This window comes from Phaethon lepturus, unplaced genomic scaffold, assembly GCF_000687285.1.
Source record: "Phaethon lepturus isolate BGI_N335 unplaced genomic scaffold, ASM68728v1 scaffold19372, whole genome shotgun sequence".
NCBI classification, from domain to species: domain Eukaryota; kingdom Metazoa; phylum Chordata; class Aves; order Phaethontiformes; family Phaethontidae; genus Phaethon; species Phaethon lepturus.
Window position 1 is genome coordinate 97,994 of NW_010525789.1, and position 18,327 is coordinate 116,320.

General features: G+C 37.4%; 1 protein-coding gene across 1 annotated transcript in view; it reads right to left on the minus strand.

Moving 5' to 3' along the window:
• Positions 1-18,172, minus strand: part of STRN (striatin, calmodulin binding protein) — a gene marked incomplete at its 5' end in the record, with an annotated part of 43,041 nt that extends 24,869 nt beyond the window's left edge. Inside the window, 4 exons of the mRNA XM_010282870.1 lie at positions 308-443; positions 12,855-13,019; positions 14,932-15,010; positions 18,099-18,172. Coding sequence (XP_010281172.1) covers positions 308-443; positions 12,855-13,019; positions 14,932-15,010; positions 18,099-18,172 — 454 coding nt within the window. The remainder of the gene's footprint in view (positions 1-307; positions 444-12,854; positions 13,020-14,931; positions 15,011-18,098) is intronic.
• Between the last annotated feature and the right edge of the window lie 155 nt (positions 18,173-18,327).

Genomic DNA, 18,327 nt, shown 5'->3' on the forward strand with positions numbered 1-18,327 from the left:
TAAAAATTGTATCCAATATATATGAAAAATAGTAGGGAGTATGGAATAGTAGAAAGACAATTTAAAAAAATTTTTAATCTGTCACTGCAAACTTAAAGAAATAAAGATGGCAAAGATTAACTTGTATGCACAAACTCAGAAATGCATATATAATTCCTATTATGCACACATGCGTGGACAGACCATCATAAAGATGCATTAATGATTTGCACGTGTACATACACAGTCACATATTTTGCATATAGGCATCTCATTAATCTCACTTTTTCTGTTCTTCGAAACTTTTTCAATTATTTTTTCCACTCACTGTTGCAGTATCAATGATTGTTTTCTCTCTTCCTTCAATGTCGTCTTCATCTTCTTCATCACTAAAGTCTGCAGCTGCATTTTCAAGAAACTTGAAGGTCTCTAGCAGAGAGGCAGAGTCAGTCAATTCAGGTTTCCTAAACAACAACAACAACCACCACCACCATGAGTTGAAAGAAATAATAACAAAGTCACTTTTGCAATTACCAGTCTATTCTGTTTTATGATGTTCAACACCACATGAGACTAAAATAAGCCTACAGGTAAAATATATATATTACAGGTAAAAATGTTTTGTGGGTTAGAAACTTAAACATTATCCATAAACTATCTTATTAGAAAGAACAATTATTCTTTACCCAGCTGCAATTACCATGACCGACACTTCCATTTTTTATTTGAAAAGCATTTTAAAGCAACATTCATCTGATATGTGCCCAAAAGCAACATCAATACTGATATACCACCACTGAAAGCCTCAGCAACACGGACATGAGTTGCAGCTACTAAGGTGGCCTCCCACATGTACATCAGGGTACAGGAAAACTTTGCTGCTGCTATCTGATGTTTCTCACCTTGCTGGGAAACATCAAACGCTAGATCTATCATTCATTAACTTTTGAGACACTTTTTGCCACTATAAAACAATATAATGGGAAAATATAATTGATGACTAAATAATGTCCACATAGACATTAACATTAAGCAAATAAGGAAATGTATGAAGATTGGGTAAAATTATGACTGCACTGGCACAAATTCAGGCAGTGCCTCAGAACAGGAAGCATAAGGGTTGTCATAATAATAACTAAAGATGAAGAACCCAAGAAGCAGGACTGTAACCTTTATTAAAACTCTGATGAAGGTACAATTAAAGCAATGCTAAGCTTAACAACAGGTATCATGTTTTGTATGTAGAAGATGCACTTCTCCATCAATCCCTGAAAGATAGTGGTGAAAAAAGATTGTTCCATTTGAATTGTAATGATTACTTCCAGTAAAACCTTGTACATTCTTTACATGACTTTACAGCAGTAAAGAAAAGCTTTATTTTTTTTCTTACCTTTAATCAGTAGTCTGTTTGTCATAGTTCATCACTAAATGCACGCCATCTTGATTTTCACAACCACTGAAACCATAGAAGTCTCTCTCTCTTTTCAGAATTGTAGCTCTAAATTGTCTCGTACAGTCACCCTTACCAGCACCACTGGTAACACCAGCAAGTGCATTGCTAATGCTACATTTTTGCTTCTGCTATGACCCATTTCAAAAGGCTCAATCAACTGACAAGCCTTAGTATACAGGCCTTTTAAACTCCCTGCTGTGTAAACAGCTGATTATCCATCCATTACCCGCTTATTCCTGTGTTTCTTCATAACACTTTTCAAAGGTTTATTACAGGAAACATCCAAGGGCAAAAGCTCTCATGTATAATAAGGCATGATAAACAGCACACTTCTTTCTTCACGCAGTCCCTGCTCAAGCAGTTCTATGCTTACATGACAACAATTAGCAGGAGCGGCTTCTTCATAGCCCAAATATGTCTGCATCTCATTAAGACAATTTGCCATCCTACTCTTTTTTCATTTATTCATCTTTACTATCCAAAAATACCAGTAAGGATTTCACTCACCATTAGAAATTCCACATATACAGCAGCATAATAATACCATGATGTACGGTATGTTTTCATATTCACTGGTTTTACTGAGAATATTCCTTCTACTTTCCCATATCTTATCTGAGAACAATCTCAAACATGCTTCCAATTTGCCTTGCTTCCTGCAGTATTTTGACCCCTTAGTTTCTATGACAAACCTGAAAGTACTTTGTAATATTTTTCTTTTTCCTTAAGTAATCACTACTTTGGCAGACTATACTACCTCATGAATCTGTAGTAATAATGTACATTTTCACCAAAATCCTATGGTACTGTTATTTATCCACTTCCAACACACAAATCTTGATAAGACAAAGCTTCTAATTTGCTTCATTTGACTACATACTTTTCTTTACACATCTCATGCATTGGAAAACGTAGTTTATCATGTATTTCAAAACTCCTGCACACTACAAAAAATGTACAAAGTCAGCATAGTACAACAGAAGATTATTTGTGCTAAGGCACAACTTCCAAGAAAGAATTCCTAAGAACCAAAAAAAAAGAAAACAGAAGTGACAGAATACTTCAACTGTTTAAAGGTTCTACAGGGAAGAAAAGCTTCAAGCTGACAGACAGGTTGATTTGCTATATTGTACCCCAATACGCTTTAGCAGTCAAAATCAAAAGTAACTCAGTAATTTAGCTATTTTTCATCTATTAGCAGTACATGAACATAACACATTTTAGATATTACTGTCAACATGAACACTTAGGAATACTGTAAAATATACTCAAGAAAGTGTCTAGCCTTAGCTAATTTGTGTGATGTACTTTGATGGCAATTTAAAGTTTGCTTGTTTCATTACTTTACATCTGTTTAGTTTGTTTCTGTTATGGGGTCATTCACAAAGCAACATAAAAAAGCACAAGTGGCAAAAACATGTTCAGAGATAGGGTAGCACAATAAATTACTTTAGATTCTATTTTAGAAAAAGAAACACAACTCAACATTTCCAGGGTTTTTGTAGTCTAATAATACTTTTTAAAAAATTAATGGGTGAAAACGATAGAATGGCGCTCCAAAGGCAGGGATTGATGCATGAACTGTAGCATTACAGGCATGAGTAAGGCAAAACTATGGCAAGGTTCAGGAGCTGTTGCAAGTAAAGGGAGACCAAAAAACCCAAAAAGGTCTCAAAAAGAAGAATTATCCTCTATTGGCCTGTCCTGGATCAAAACGTATACAAGGCAGAACATCATTTTCAAAGTGCAAGAACTTCGGTGTCGCTTTTCCTTTCTTCCCTAGCCATTCTGTCTAAAGAAAAACCGATGGGGAAGAACAAGCCAGAAACCCCAGACAGCAGGAACAGCTACAGAAGCTGCCAAAGCAGAGAGCATAGAGCAACCAGATTTTGGCAGGACTTCCTCAACCCTGTGCTCCTCAGCTGCTTGTTCTGAACCTCTTTCCCACTGCTCCTTCCTCAATTATACTCTGTAACAGCACCCTTGCATGGTTTTCTCCCTGGAACCTAACCTTGCCTTCTTTCCTTCAGAGTTTCATCCCAGTTGACTTACCACTTCCTAACTAAACTTAAAAAAACAAAAATTAAAAAAAAATCTGGTAACCAATATAACATCTTCTATCAGATATTGTTAAGTCTGTACATTATATCCTCCTCTTCAGCAGCCTTATCCAATCAGACAGTAAAGTTATTGGGGCAGAGAGACTACCTGCTACTTGTGTCTGCACATGATTAAGTGCAACAGGACTAACTGCTTGCCACAAGCATGACAAGTGCGATAAGTAGAGTTCCAGAAAGTAAAGTATAGCTACACTAATGCTGCTGGATTTTCCATCTTACTACTAATGGATGGGCAGCACACAGATTTTGTGAATATGATACGATATGTGAATATGTGAAGCTCCTTGACACAGGGAGCTTTTGATCCCCAAACATAAGGCACTTTTTCTGGAAACTGATTCCCTTAACGCAACGTAAACCTGAAATCACCTGAATATTTTTCTCCTCAGGAGAAGTTGCCAGAATTTTCTGCAGCTGTGACTGCCCTGAAAATCTCATCCCAACTTGAATTTTACAGGCTGTTCAATTATTCAGATTTGTCTTAAACCCTTGGCCTCTTTAAGACTAAAAATAATAATAATCACTTCCCATGAAATCAAAGAAATATGATTTGTGGATATTCCACGAGTACTATTTAAAGCAAGTGTGGATCTCACTGGGCCTCTGCAGGCCATACAGCCAACTCTTCATCTTCTACCCTACAGTCACACAGCTCAAAACACTATTTTGTGTAAAATCCAGTTGAGCCCGGTATCAAAATATTAGTAGCCTCACAAAATGCATAGTGTTCAATTGGCTCTCAACATTTAATATTCAGAATCACAAATCCTGTTTCTTACCGAGTAGAAAAGTAGAAAGCATAATTTATAGGAAAAATGAAGTTGTTACATGGCAACTTTCATGTGCCCAACATGGTCCAGAACATTGCACATTGCATAGTCAAGTTTAACTTTGACTAAAGCCACATTACAGACATGTATTTTCTTTGCAACCACCATATTCAATATTTCTTTCGTTACCTTCTCCTTTGTTGATAACATCTCTGGGGACTCTGTGGTCATGTCCAGGGAGACTCTCATAAACTTCTCCCATGAACTGCCCAACCACAAGGCTATTACTGCCTCAGTCCTACTCACCCAAAGGAAAAAGTAGAGAGGTTTTTTGTTTGTTTGTTTTATCCAAGACATACACAAGTTATCTTAAATAAAACCAGATTTTATTGATAAATTCAGAAGCAGGAAAAAATACCACAGTAACGTTAAATAAACACAAGTTCAGCCTAGGCTGAGAAATGTTTCTGGGGGTCTGTGCAGGAAAAAGCCTGTTGTGACCTAGCATTCAAAGAGCTATTCTAGCATATTTTTTCTTGAGCCATTTTTGTTGGCTCAGTTTTCTCCCACTATCAAAATATGCTACTACAAGGTCATGAGTTTTATTAATTCCCCATAGAATTTAGTTATTTTGTGTTTTAACAGTCTTTTCAATGTGTTGAGTTCTTTCAAACTCGATGCAGTAAATAAATGCATGCAAATTCAAATTTATTCTCTTCTATGACAACTGTCTTTAAGGAACAGTTTGCGAATCTTCAACACTGTGCAAAATCTTTCATAATGCAGCACAGAAAATATCAAACTAAAAAATTATAAAACTACAGAACCCTTACAATCATCAAAATTTACACACAAGGAACATGGGGCAGGCTAGACTGTTACAACCTTTGAAACTTCTTATGAGTTCACACCACACAATGCAAGAACCAGTGCAATACATACTACAACTGTTAAGCAACACTTACAAAATGGTTTGGATGTAAATTGGAATCATGAAGGAATGCTATTTAAAAAGGAAAGGCCACTTTTGCCAAATCTAGTCAAATAACTACCTGACAAATAAACAAGCTTTTTAAAGAATAAAAATAAATTCAGTGTTTGAAGAAACAAAGCAACCTTTTAAAGTTATTTCTCCATTCACCTCCCCTCTCTTTGCTTCTCTCTCTCCCTCACTGCACAACTTCTCTGTCTCTTTCTCCCCATTCCTTCTGCACCATGACTCTTATGTGACATTTCCAAGAAGCATTCCTCAAAGCCTTAAGCCATAGATCTGTGCCAATTAAATGAAAAGAGTGGTACACTGGTATTACTTTCTTCACATGAAACCCCAATTTACTACTTTTTTTTTTTTTTTTTTTTTTTTTTTAATCTCCTGCTTCAATGCATCTGTTGAAAGTGTCTGGGTCTGGCCTAAATCAGGCATCTTTGAAATGCCTGTTACATCACTGCAAGATGATGGCAGAGACAAACAGGAAAAAGGTGAAAAAAACACCAGTAAAGGGAATAAGGCAAATAGATTCTGGATTTTTTTGTTCTTGTAATTCAGTACTTTAGTCTCGTGTACTATTTTGGAAATCTTTTTCATGGCAGATGTTACCTCAGGTTGTTGTATTCAGAGATATTTTCCCAAATAAACCATTTTATAAGTGAGTTAACACACAGCATTCATCAGCCACTATGCAGCAGTTTCACTACATAGGTCAGTGTTAATAGGATTTAGAGATGCAAAAGAGTTATTCAAGGCCTTCTGGTATACAAAGACGTTCATTTGCTGAAGTGTCAGTTGGAATGATTTGTCATACATCAGAAAGATCAGGTCTTCAAAATGTTTAATTTTAATCTTTGAAAAAGTCTTTGGATTTGCTTTCAAATGTTGAGTTTTGATGCCTTTTTGCTCATATAAAGAATAGGCAGTGGAAGCTCTGTGATTCAATAGGGAAAAAGGGCAGTAGATCAGTTTCAGAGAGAAACCGATATAACATTCAGGATCATTTTTCTTTAAAAAGTTTCTACTTACATATAGTTCTAATGATCAAATCTTTAACAAGAACTCAGATAATTTATCTATATTATTTTTATATATACACACATTCATATATATGTTTATATACATACATATGCTTGGTATACTCTCATTCCTTTCCGGTTCTATTCCTTTATTGTATTTGCTTCCACTCGTATCAAACGGTAGTCAAATACACACCTTCAAGAAGGTAAACTAATTTGACTATTTAGGTTTCAGTCAATAAGGTATACCTATTAAAAATGAGGTAATAAGTGAACTAAAGATAGTTAAATACTCTCATGTTTTCAAGGCTTACAAGCGACATTTTCAGGCAGCTTTCATTTCTGTTTCAGTTTGTTGGGGTGAAACACCCGTTCCTCTCACTGCAGGTGTTAAAAATGTAAATCATTATCATGAAGTTATCATTTTAGTATCTATTTTTGAGTCCAGTCATGCCAAGTGGTACTTATCTTTTGTAATGCTGATCTGAAGAAACTGAAAACAGATTCACTTTTAAATTCCATGAAAAGAAGTGGAAACAGGACTATATCTATCTCAGCTTATCATATTAACATTTCATTTATGGAATCAAAATCTTCCAAGGTGCATTCAAAATCCACGTGATGTCTTGAGTGCTAAAGTTTTCAAGAGGATCTGTACATTAGCAAATAAATAGGCAATGTAAGAATACAAGTTTGGCCACAGATGCAGCAGCTAGTAATACATAAAGACTGAGGCTACTTCACCTAATAGTAAGAAGAGAAACTGATTTGGCTTTAAAAGACTTTCAGACAACAGTAGTTTGTTCATCACTGCACCAAAAGAAGAAAAAAACCAAAGAGGTGGGGGGTAGTCCTCTGATGTAACTGCAACCTTTTAAGATATAATGATTAAGATATATAAAATTAAACTGAAGAGTATAACGGACCAGATGACAATCTTCTAAAATAGAATCATAGAATCTTTGGTTTGGAAGTGACCTTTTAAGTCCATCTAGTCCAACCCCCTGCAATGGGCAGGGACATCTACTAGATCAGGTTGCTCAGAGCCCCATGCAACCTGACCTTGAATGTCTCCAGGGGTGGGATATCTACCACCTCTCTGGGCAATCTGTACCAGTGATTCACCATCCTCATTGTGAAAAATTTCTTACTTATATCCAGTCTAAATCTACCCTCTTTTACTTTAAAACCATTACCCCTTGTCCCGTTGCTTCAAGGCCCTGATAAAAGGTCTGTCCACACTTTCTTATAAGCCCCCTTCGAGTACTGGAAAGCTGCAACAAGGTCTCCCTGGAGCCTTCTCTTCTTCAGGCTGAACAACCCCAACTCTCTCAGCCTGTCCTCAGAGGAGAGATGTTCCATCCCTCTGATCATTTTTGTGGCTCTCCTCTGGACCTGCTCCAACAGGTCCAAGTCTTTCCTGTGCTGAGGGCTCCAGAGCCGGACGCAGTATTCCAGGTGGGGTCTCACCAGAGCAGAGGGGCAGAATCACCTCCCTCGACCTGCTGGCCAGGCTGCTTTGGATGCAGCCCAGGATACGGTGGTCTTCTGGGCTGTGAGCACACATTGTCAGCAGCTCCTGTCCAGCTTTTCATCCATCAGTACCCTCAAGTCCTCCTCAGCAGGGCTGCTCTCCATCCCTTCATCCCCAGCCTCTATTGATACTGGGGGTTGCCTTGACCCAGGTGCAGGACCCTGCACTTGGCCTTGTTGAACCTCATGAAGTTCACACAGGCCCATTCCTCAAGCTTGTCCAGGTCCCTCTGGATGGCATTCCATCCCTCAGGCATGTCAACAGTACCACTCAGCTTGGTGTCATCTGCAAACTTGCTGAGGGTGCACTTGATCCCACTATGTCATTGATGAAGATACTAAACAGTACTGGTCCCAATATAGTCGCCTGAGGGACACCACTTGTCGCTGGTCTCCATCTGAATATTGAGCCATTGACCACTACCCTCTGGATACGACCATACAACCAATTCCTCATCCACTGAACAGTCCACCCATCAAATCTGTATGTCTCCAATTTAGAGAGAAGGGTGTTGTGGGGGACCATGTCAAAGGCCTTACAGAAGTCCAGATAGATGACATCCATAGCTCTTCCCTTGTCCACTGATGTGGTCACTCTATCATAGAAGGCCACTAGATTGGTCAGGCAGGACTTGCCCTTTGTGAAGCCATGCTGGCTGTCTCTAATCTCTTCCCTGACATCTGTGTGCCTTAGCATAGCTTCTAGGAGGATCTGTTCCATGATCTTCTGAGGTAAAGAGATGAAGCTGATGGATTGGTAGTTGCCAGGGTCCTCCTTGGTACCTTTTTTCATAACTGGGGCTTAGCAGAATTCAAGTTACATATTGTCTGCTGCAAATAAATATTATTGTTTTAAGTATTTGCACTACAGTACCTACTGTATGCTTCTACATACCAAAGTAAACAGCATCAACTACGCAATAATCACCCCAAACATTCTCACCAGCCTTTTCCCATAAATAGGCTCAACTTACTGTCGATATCACAGCACTGGGTGTCCGAACCTCAGCTGATGAAGTAGGTATAACTGGTACAACAGACAACAGGGTATAACGGACAACTCGTTAACATTTGTAAAAGATGTAGTGAGTTGAGCAGAGGGGTATCCTCCCTACCCATCACAAAGTATGCACTTCACACATCCCTGGGGTAACAGGAAAAATGCCAGGCCTTACCCTGACAACAAAGGCAAGAAAAAGGAAAAAGGAGGGAAAAAGGGGGAAAAAAGGGAAAAAAGGGGAAAAAAGGAAAGCACAAGGGTCTGCTATTGTCAGAAGTACAGTCAGGGGTAGATCAGAGGTATTGTTGAAGGAGACTGAGTGGCAGCAACAATCACTATACATGGATTAATGGGCTTACACAAAAACCATGCTAAAAATCAGACTGTTGTTGAAAAGTACATCAGCTCCTCCGTTGTTTTACTATAACTTCTCTCAGTAGCAATTTGTTTTATTCTCCACCACTTTCATTTCACTGAGAAAGTATTGGTTGATTACCAATAAACTATAGTCAAAACATAAAGGAAGTTTTGTTTCCCGTTTTCATTATCCACTCTCTCCTCCCAAAGAGGTAACCATGCAGAGGCAAATAAGCATCAAATACCTTTTCTTTTTTTTTTTTTTACTTTCTTTGGGATTTATCACGTAAGTGTCCAGTTGTACAGAAGACAGTTTAGCTAATCTGTTCTTTCTGCAACTTACATTGCTATATGAAGGAATCTTTAAGGAAATTTAAAGCTAATGTGACTTCCATTTTCGTGTTCCTGAAATGGATCTTTTTATCCATTTTCCTTCTGTGTTTCACTGTGATGTTTTCCTCTCTATTGTACATTATCTTCATCACATGCACCCACATTCTTTCCAAGCTCCTGTTGATTTGTCTTCACTGTTTTTCACCCACAAGCTTTCTCTTTATTCAATCCCCGTACTCAGCTTGTCACATTCTTCCTTCCATGGAAACATTTATTCTAAAAATCAGACTTAAAATCCAGTCTCAGCTGTGTCCACAATATTGTGCAGTTCTTCCAAGATCAAACAAATCAAATGCTCTATGAGCTGCATTTTCTTACTTTAACAGAGGTATTCCTTGTTAGACTAAACTCATTTCCATGCATTACATTATGCCCAGTACTCTGCTCCTCAAATGTAACCAAAACATCTTCAGGTTAACCACTAGCCTCAGACTTGCTAGCAGATATTTAACATTGACATTCATTAAATGTTTTGAACCACAAAATTTGCCAAACTGCACTGGCTTGAGCAGTTCACAGGTTTCTCTGGTGACAGCAAAGCTTTCTCCTACAAAGAGTTTCACCGTATCCATACAGCCACAGAGCATCTTCCATCTGCAATTTAGGTTGCAACTGTCCCAAAGTCTGGTGGTCCTGGCAAACTCACACATATGTCCTTAAACCTCATGGGATTGGACTAAGGTTTTGGTTGGTTTCCTGTTCTTTGAGTCTCTCACCATAACTTTCCTCCTCTACCACTACCAAACTGCAGGCACTTGTGCAGGCAACTCCTTCCAACCATACAAGCTTGCTGTAGCTCCAATCGTCTTCTCACTTTACATGCGTGCTAGGAGTAACAAGAGGCTGCTAAAAGAACTGCCAATCTTTTCGCCGTCCTGGTAAGCAGCTTAGCACTGTTGAGGTTGCTTCGGAGAGTGCCCCTACCTTGACTGTAAGCCAGAATTAAGTTAGCTGAGCCACCTAAGTTTTTCCCAGTTCTGCCAACTGGGAAAAAAGCATTGAATTAAGTTTTCAAACACTCAGAATTCCAGTTGGGATCAGCAGCATGTACCTTAAATCTTAGTCATCTCTTCAAATACTCTTCAAAAAGAAGCTGTTCTATACATGTTTAAGCAACGCTGACAACAGATGAGGCAGGGAACAGGTAAGTATGAGCTAGTAGAGAACATCTCATCTCATTTCTGATTTCCTATCTGCCATAAAGCTGTACTTTGAAATCTCAGAGGCAAGCGATGAAGCAGTTGGGAAGTGAACAGTGCCACATGCCCACAGAAACAGTAAGGTGTAACATTTTACAGTATCTAGTAGCAGAAGATGAAATAGCTGTTAAATAACAAGCAGTCTCTGCCAAGAAGAAAGCCACAGAATGCCTCCTGCATGGAAAATTCAAAGACACCCTCTGAAAGCATACTTGTAACACCCAGAAGAATCACAGCATTGAAAGCTAGTCCTGTACTCAGACTGAGCAAGGAATTTCAGTAAAATCCCAACTTTTTTCTCTCAGTGAGGGAGATCTCAGCTGACATCCACAAACTCAAAATCACCCATGAAAATTGATGTGACTCTATGATGAACAAGATCCCCGGAAAATTCTTCCACTGTAAATCCCTGGAGTCATGTCTCGCACATCATGTATCAAAATGCTCCCCTAAGCTATCTAATAGTCTGCCATCTTACGTATCAGAAGTGAGATGAAAACCGTGCAGTCTGACCAGTCTTGCAGCTGACAACCTTGCAGACCACAATGGAAGGAAACTCATTTGTCTCCATCACTGAATATCCTCAGCCATAGGGTAAACTACTAAGTGTTAAACCTAGTATCACATCTACCCAGAAAGCAAATAGATAAGAAAGAAATGCAAACGTAACCAAAACTGCTATATCAAAACTACCATCCAACCATTTCATTCATCATATAACTACCTTATATATCCAACTGTTTCACAATCAAAGGAAACACATATAATAAATTTTAAATTGTAAGAAGAAGAGCTTTATTTCCCCTTTTCCCCTGAGAAGTGACCTCTTCAACAGAAATCAAAGTTATTACTGTAGTCTATCAAGCAGTCCTTATTCTTCAAAAACAAAGCTGTTGTACATAAATGACATGGCCTGTCAACTACTTCGCAGCACTATGAATTTTAGTAGCTTCTGGGTTTCCTTGTATGAATTTTCCACCTTACAGCATTAAATTTAATTACGTAACAATGAACTTCAGCCCTTATGTAACTTGTTGGCCAGAAGCTGCTGAAGCTATCTGCTGGGTATAATGAAATTTTACAAATGCTTTTTAAAAGACAGAATGTGTCATACAACACTATTAGATCTTAGAAAAGAAAGGTCTTGAATTTTGCCACATCAGTACAGAAAAGGAAAAAAGAAGGAGAATCTTTGAGGAAAGTTGTGCTTGCTGATGTAGCACAAACTACTGGGAACAGTTACCTTATGTATTGTTCAGACAAACAATTCTGCATAATTTTCATTATTTTTCAAGTTTTGCAACTACAATATCGTAAACAAGAAGAAACAGTTTTTCTGAAGCATCTAAAGTTAAGTTTCAGATTTAACTTTTTTTTTTTTTTAAACTCTGCATGGAAAAGAGAAGAAAATGGAAAAAAGCCTCTTATGTTTTCAGTGTTACTTAAAAGCAAAAGTAAGCACTACAAGCTTTTACTCTCCTTGAGTGACTTTTCATAGTATTAGAAATAGTGAAAGACAGAGATGAATACCTTACATTTTAGTCACATTTACATATGTATATCCACTAGTGGAAAACCAAAAACTTACAGGAATCAGAATGTAACAAATTAATTTGTTTTTCAGACCCGGTCAAAAAAATCCTGTATCTCATATAGATTATCACGTCATAGTCAGCACAGACCAGAGTGCAAAGCCTGTAATCAATACAGTAATGTTTCCAGCAGTACAAATAAACCGTTAACTTGAAACAACGCTGACCTCTAACCACTTAGTAATCATATCTCTAATCAATACGTATCTCAATCATAGGCTTGATTTGACTTTCTGCTGCCATCCAACTGAAAAAACCCAAAACTTATGCTGCTTTTAAGCTGTGAATCTTAAGTTACTTCCATACTTATTGCTTAATGTAATAATATTCGTTAAAATTGCTCTGATCTCCAATTAGGGAAAAAAATCCTGACATCTCAGTAAACAAAAATTTGTTCTACACAGTTAAGTGCATTTATGCAGAAAGAAAACATTGTCATCCTGATGCTTACCCAATCATTGCGTTTTCCTTAATCTGGCCCTCTGTGCCATTTACCATCGGCTCTTGACTTCTGTTTTCCTTCTCTGAAGCATCACTTGAGAGGCCCAATAAAGCTCGTACTCGTTTGGATTTCACATCCAGTATCGTGTCGGTGTAGCCCACTTCTTGTAGATACCTGTAGGAACAGAACTCATGCTAATCTTCCATGCACATCTCACTTGTTCAGAACAGTAAATGAAAACTCCTCCCTAATCTCATCTTCAACCCCTTAGCTTAGCAAAGTATGGTGCTGTGCTACTAAAACATGCTTACAAATCATCCTGTACCAGCTGCAGAGGGATCGCCTCTTGCAGTACCAGCCTCTACAGTCACTGAGGAAAAAAAAAAACCACCACAAATCAAAGAGCCTAGCAGTCAGAGGTTATACAATACGTTATTCATTCATTTACTAAAAGGGATGGAAAAGCACTTTCAATTAAAATATTTACAACTGGCTTATAAAGATCACCACGGTTACATGTACAACATGGCTGTTTTGTTCTTCAACACATGGAAACTACACATGAAGCCTTACAAGAAGTGTCAGATACGTTCCTTACGTAAGCATTATTAGAAGCCTTAGAAAACAGAGGGAATAAAACCAAATTTTGTAGCTGTAGCTACTAGTAAGAGTTGTAGCTTGTAACACACTAGGTTTGATAAAGTCTTTGCCTTGCCTTTTTCTCACTCTGCAATGGATCTACAAAATATTAATTTGACTTGTGAATAAGGGCTGGGCAGCCAGAATCCTGGACTAGCTTGTATGAAAACTTCAAGGTCTAAAGTTGGCTCTTTCATCAATATGCCATATTGCCTTTGGTGGGGCAGGGAGCAAATAATTATTTTTTTAGTTTTATTTTATTTTTAAAAGTAAAAATTGGTCTCTGTCCTTTCCTTTAGAATATGGAGTTAAGAGCACTGCCTTCTCAGGAGCACTGAACTCATTAAATGGTCAATATTCTAAAGGACTCTAAAGAGGGGAAATGCTATTTTACAATAACAGCTGTTACAAATCAAGGACATGCACTTTTCCTGCAAGAACATTCTCCTCCAATTATTTAACAATATTCTCTACATAACCACATTAGGAGAGAAATATTGATTACTGGCTTCAAAATCACTGGTCCAAGGCAAGGCTACTTTATTTACATTTATTCAACATACATGCAAAGATCTCAGCTCTTCAAAAAGAAAAGCATATACAAAATTTAACTCTTCTATAATTCCTTGGAAAAAGGTCCTTAAATATAAATGCTAGAATGTCCTTACTGTCTGTCTCCCCTCTCATTTAAACCTCTGTAACACACACCAAAAAAAAGTGAGAAAGCAGAAGTTTTGCTAGCTGATCAGAAGACCTTAGAATTTATCAGCAATAGGGGATGAGGCAAATGCATGAGAAAACAGAGACACGCTCATGAGAGGTCTTTAAAGAGACCTCTTCAATGTAAACCAAGGGCTGTAATGAAGAAAAAAAAAACCACCCACACACAAAAATGTGACCAAATACTTGGACATTAACGTATTATGACCACAATTCAAAAAGTGATTTAGATTTACAGACATTTGCTTCACTGAGATGAACTGAGAATTAGAAAACTTCTAGTCTAAGCTTCTGGATATTAGTCTTTTCTGCACCCAGAGTAGGCTAAAATAAAAATTATTCCCCTCCAACACCAGTTATTTTTATTTTGCATATCTCTTAACAGAATGACTTGTATGTGTTGTTTTTTAATTGCAGAAAGAATTGCAACGTGTCAACAACCCACTGTTCTCTCAAGCAGACTGTTTTATTACACTCCATGAAAGAAAAGCAAAGGAGATTAGGCGTTCGTGATTTGACAAAGCTTCTCATTTGAAGTTCTGAAATATTAAAAATTTAAAAAAAAATAGGAAAAGTAGGGCAGAAGCTGAATGAACTTCACCACACACACTAATTTTTCTTGAAAGAAAATCTAACAAAAAAAAAAAATCAAATAACACCATCATCACATTTCATTACCAGATTCGTATCTTGCATTCGTTATTGAAGTCCTTTTTTCAACACTTACTGTCTTAACAGCTGTCGCCCTTGTTTCCATATTAGCTGACTGTTCTGTTGTGGCTGAATCTCAGTTTCATTCCCTTCATCTGGAAAAGATTATTTAATTATGAACATTGAACATTTTTTTTCCTTGTCCTACTTTTTAAAAAGATGACCATCCACTTGAAAAGATATGATTTGTCTTAAAACTATTAGAAATGGTTTAATGAAAAAATAAAAGATTCAAAAGTGCAAATAATCAATTGAGAGAAGAAAAAAATGCACATAGCACCTAACTGTAGTACTATGTACACATAAAGATTGTCAGGTACATACTACTGTATGAAAGCAAGTTCCACTAGTCACCAGTGCCTTCCCTTCCGCCTCACATTCAAAAGCCCCATCTTACTCCTTTTTCTTTGAAGGAGTACAATCACATAGACAATCTGGAGTTCCATTTTTGCACTAACCTTCCAATGCAATTGCTGCTCCAATTTAAATTTGAATACAAACATCTTTAACTGCTAACAATCCAATGCAACTGCAGCACAGTACCAATTGCCTTAATATTTGACCGTACAACATAAAACCAACAGACCTACTCACATCAACTTTAAATTCATCCATATGTGTATTAGTTTTGTGGAAGGGGGAGAAAAATACAGCAGGGGTGGTTTGTTTACTTTTTAACCTGAAAAGCTGTTGAAAAATTTTCACCACATTTTCCACAACCATAAATTTGTATCCAAACAGTACTACTCTGGGAAAATCCACAAAAAAATTATGTGGCTGTTCTGGTGAGAAACCTATCTGAATGTTGGCAACCGACAGCTACACATTTATTCCATGTATAGCTTTATACTGCATGATGGTGGGGTTTCTCTCCCCTCCTCCAGGAAATACATAAACATATGCTTCCCAAGATAAAATATCTTGGTTTATTATCTACGAAAGCCTCTACAAAACTTGAAAACCTTGTGGTCCAAACACTGAAGGATGAACAATCTTCTTATGTAAACAAAAATTAAGAACCAGAAAAACCTGTGGTATAATCCTATGCATAACTTGATATGTGATGTGGGAAAGCTATTGTCCTTACTGAGAAGTCATTTGCCTTTAAGCAGCTGAATTAAAACCACACACACAAAAACTACCACTTACCCAAAGAAGCTATCAAAGACTAATCAGAATTCACATGCAAGTAGAGCCATATGAATTTTATCCATGTCAAATTCACAAATCCATTTAACAGCAGCTGTGGGAAATAATTGCACAACTGAACACACCTGGGTGCAATACTCACTCTCTAAGAATTAAAACATGACTGAGATAAATCTGCCTGAGAATTCCATTTGAAAGCAAAAACCCTTCTTCTGAAGGCACTATTAACTACATCTACAGGCACGAATTCTCTTTTGCTTAGTTTCCTCAAAACTGACGATCGCTAGTGGTAACAGCAGCTTACAGATACAAATGAAGGGACTTGCATTATGAGCAAGTAACAGCAGAAGTCAGCATCAGCCGGGGGGTGGGGGGGGGGGCGGGGAAAAAGGCACCCCTTTATCAAGAGATTGAACTCTTTCTTCTAAACTGTATTACTGACTCCCCAAGAGATCACAGAGAACACAAACAACAAGGATGCATTTGGAAGAACTACCAGAAACACTCTCCTGACTGGGGAGGAAAAACAGGGGTGGGGAGGGAAGGCACAGACATACAAGTAAGTATCTATCAAAGACAACTCCAAAGGAGCATGATAACAAATGTGTATCTTTAATCAGTCCAATTTGATATCGCAAAAAAGTGTACATTTCTCACAGCTACATATATAGAATGCAATGGGATAAACCAGGACAACGGAATTTTAACAAAAGTAATTCCACTAGTGTTCACTTTGCAGAAGTAATGCACTGGCTACGGCTCTGCTGGGCAAGCCAGGCCCTGCACTACGTTCCTCAGCTGGAGAGTGGAGCAACACACTATAGTTGCATCTGCATCCCAAGAAATTACAAAAACCAAGGATGTCTAGGATATTGGTATGAACAGGACAAAATTTTCTAGTGGTTCAGATACAGATTGGGGTCTTCCGCTTGAGTAATACCAAATTAAATTATTTCTTCAATTGAGGAAATAAATTTGAAATAACATGAAATAAAATTTCTCAAAAATTCATTGTATCTTGGACGAGAAAAGCCTAGTGTAAAGTTTCATCAGTTGGTATGGAGTTGGATTTTTTGTTTGGTTGGGTTTTTTTTAATGACCTTCTGAATCAAATAGGATAAGAGTTAACCATAACAGTAAACCAGACCATCCCTTCCATAAACCAAGTGACAGAGCTGATGTCTGCAGAGTTTCTATATTCTTCCTTTATGTACAGGTGGGTTCTAGTTTCGTTGCTGTAGTAAGAGTATCAGGGGACTGAGATACAAAAATCATCACCTATTACTTATCCTTTCAAGGGCTTGACCTATAACCAGATCTCTGTAGCCTTTCTTTTTTTTCTGAGGAAAGGATAGGGAGATAGAGAGAAGGATTAAAGGAAGTAGTTTAAATTTTTAATTCCTCAAGTTCAGTGCTTTAAACTATTTGTGTGAAGAACGAGATGCAACCTCTAGAGAAACAAATCAGCTTTCCACAAGATGAAAAACAGTCCTCTCTCAGCAGAGCACAGAACTGAAGTTAGTTGTATGCAATTCCAAAGGTAGTCATAATTTTGTAAATAAACTCCCCACTTCCAAAATCTCACTTACGTCTAATATGCACTTTCATTATTTTTTTCTCCTGGAATACCATTGAGGTAATTGAGCAAAAATTTATACATTTCATGTCTTTTGCCATTAACTTTTTATTCAGAATAATTATTCAAAGATAAACGGATTCTCAGCTAAATCTAGTATCTCTTTGCTCCAAAACATCCATACACATTACTAAGGGAGAGAAAAAAAACATTCACTCCATGAGTAGTTTGTTGGTTTGGGTTTTTTTAAATCGAAACTCATTTGATTTATTAATAGACTCAGAGCATTAGCACATATTTTTAATTTTATAACAGTACAATACAGTCTTTACTAATTATCTCTATTCCCACTGCTTCCATTAAGTGGCTTATTTTATCAACACTATCATTTCAGCATCTGCACAAACCACAGTTAAGCTTTTATGCCTGTAATGAACTCATTCTTAATAAATTCTTACCAGAATCATAGTTTGGTGGCTTCATATCTCCCTGATTCAATTCTGTGCCATATTTTAATTTGTGATATTTAGCCCTGAAAGAAAAAAAAAAAAAAGAAAAAAAAAAAGAAAAAAAAAGAAAAAAGGAACTATTAGCACATTAAATTATTAAAAACATTAATGTTACCTGTCTTCAGTTGAAAAGCCCCTCCTTTCTTCTAGGCTAGGAACAAAACAAATTATTTCAGCA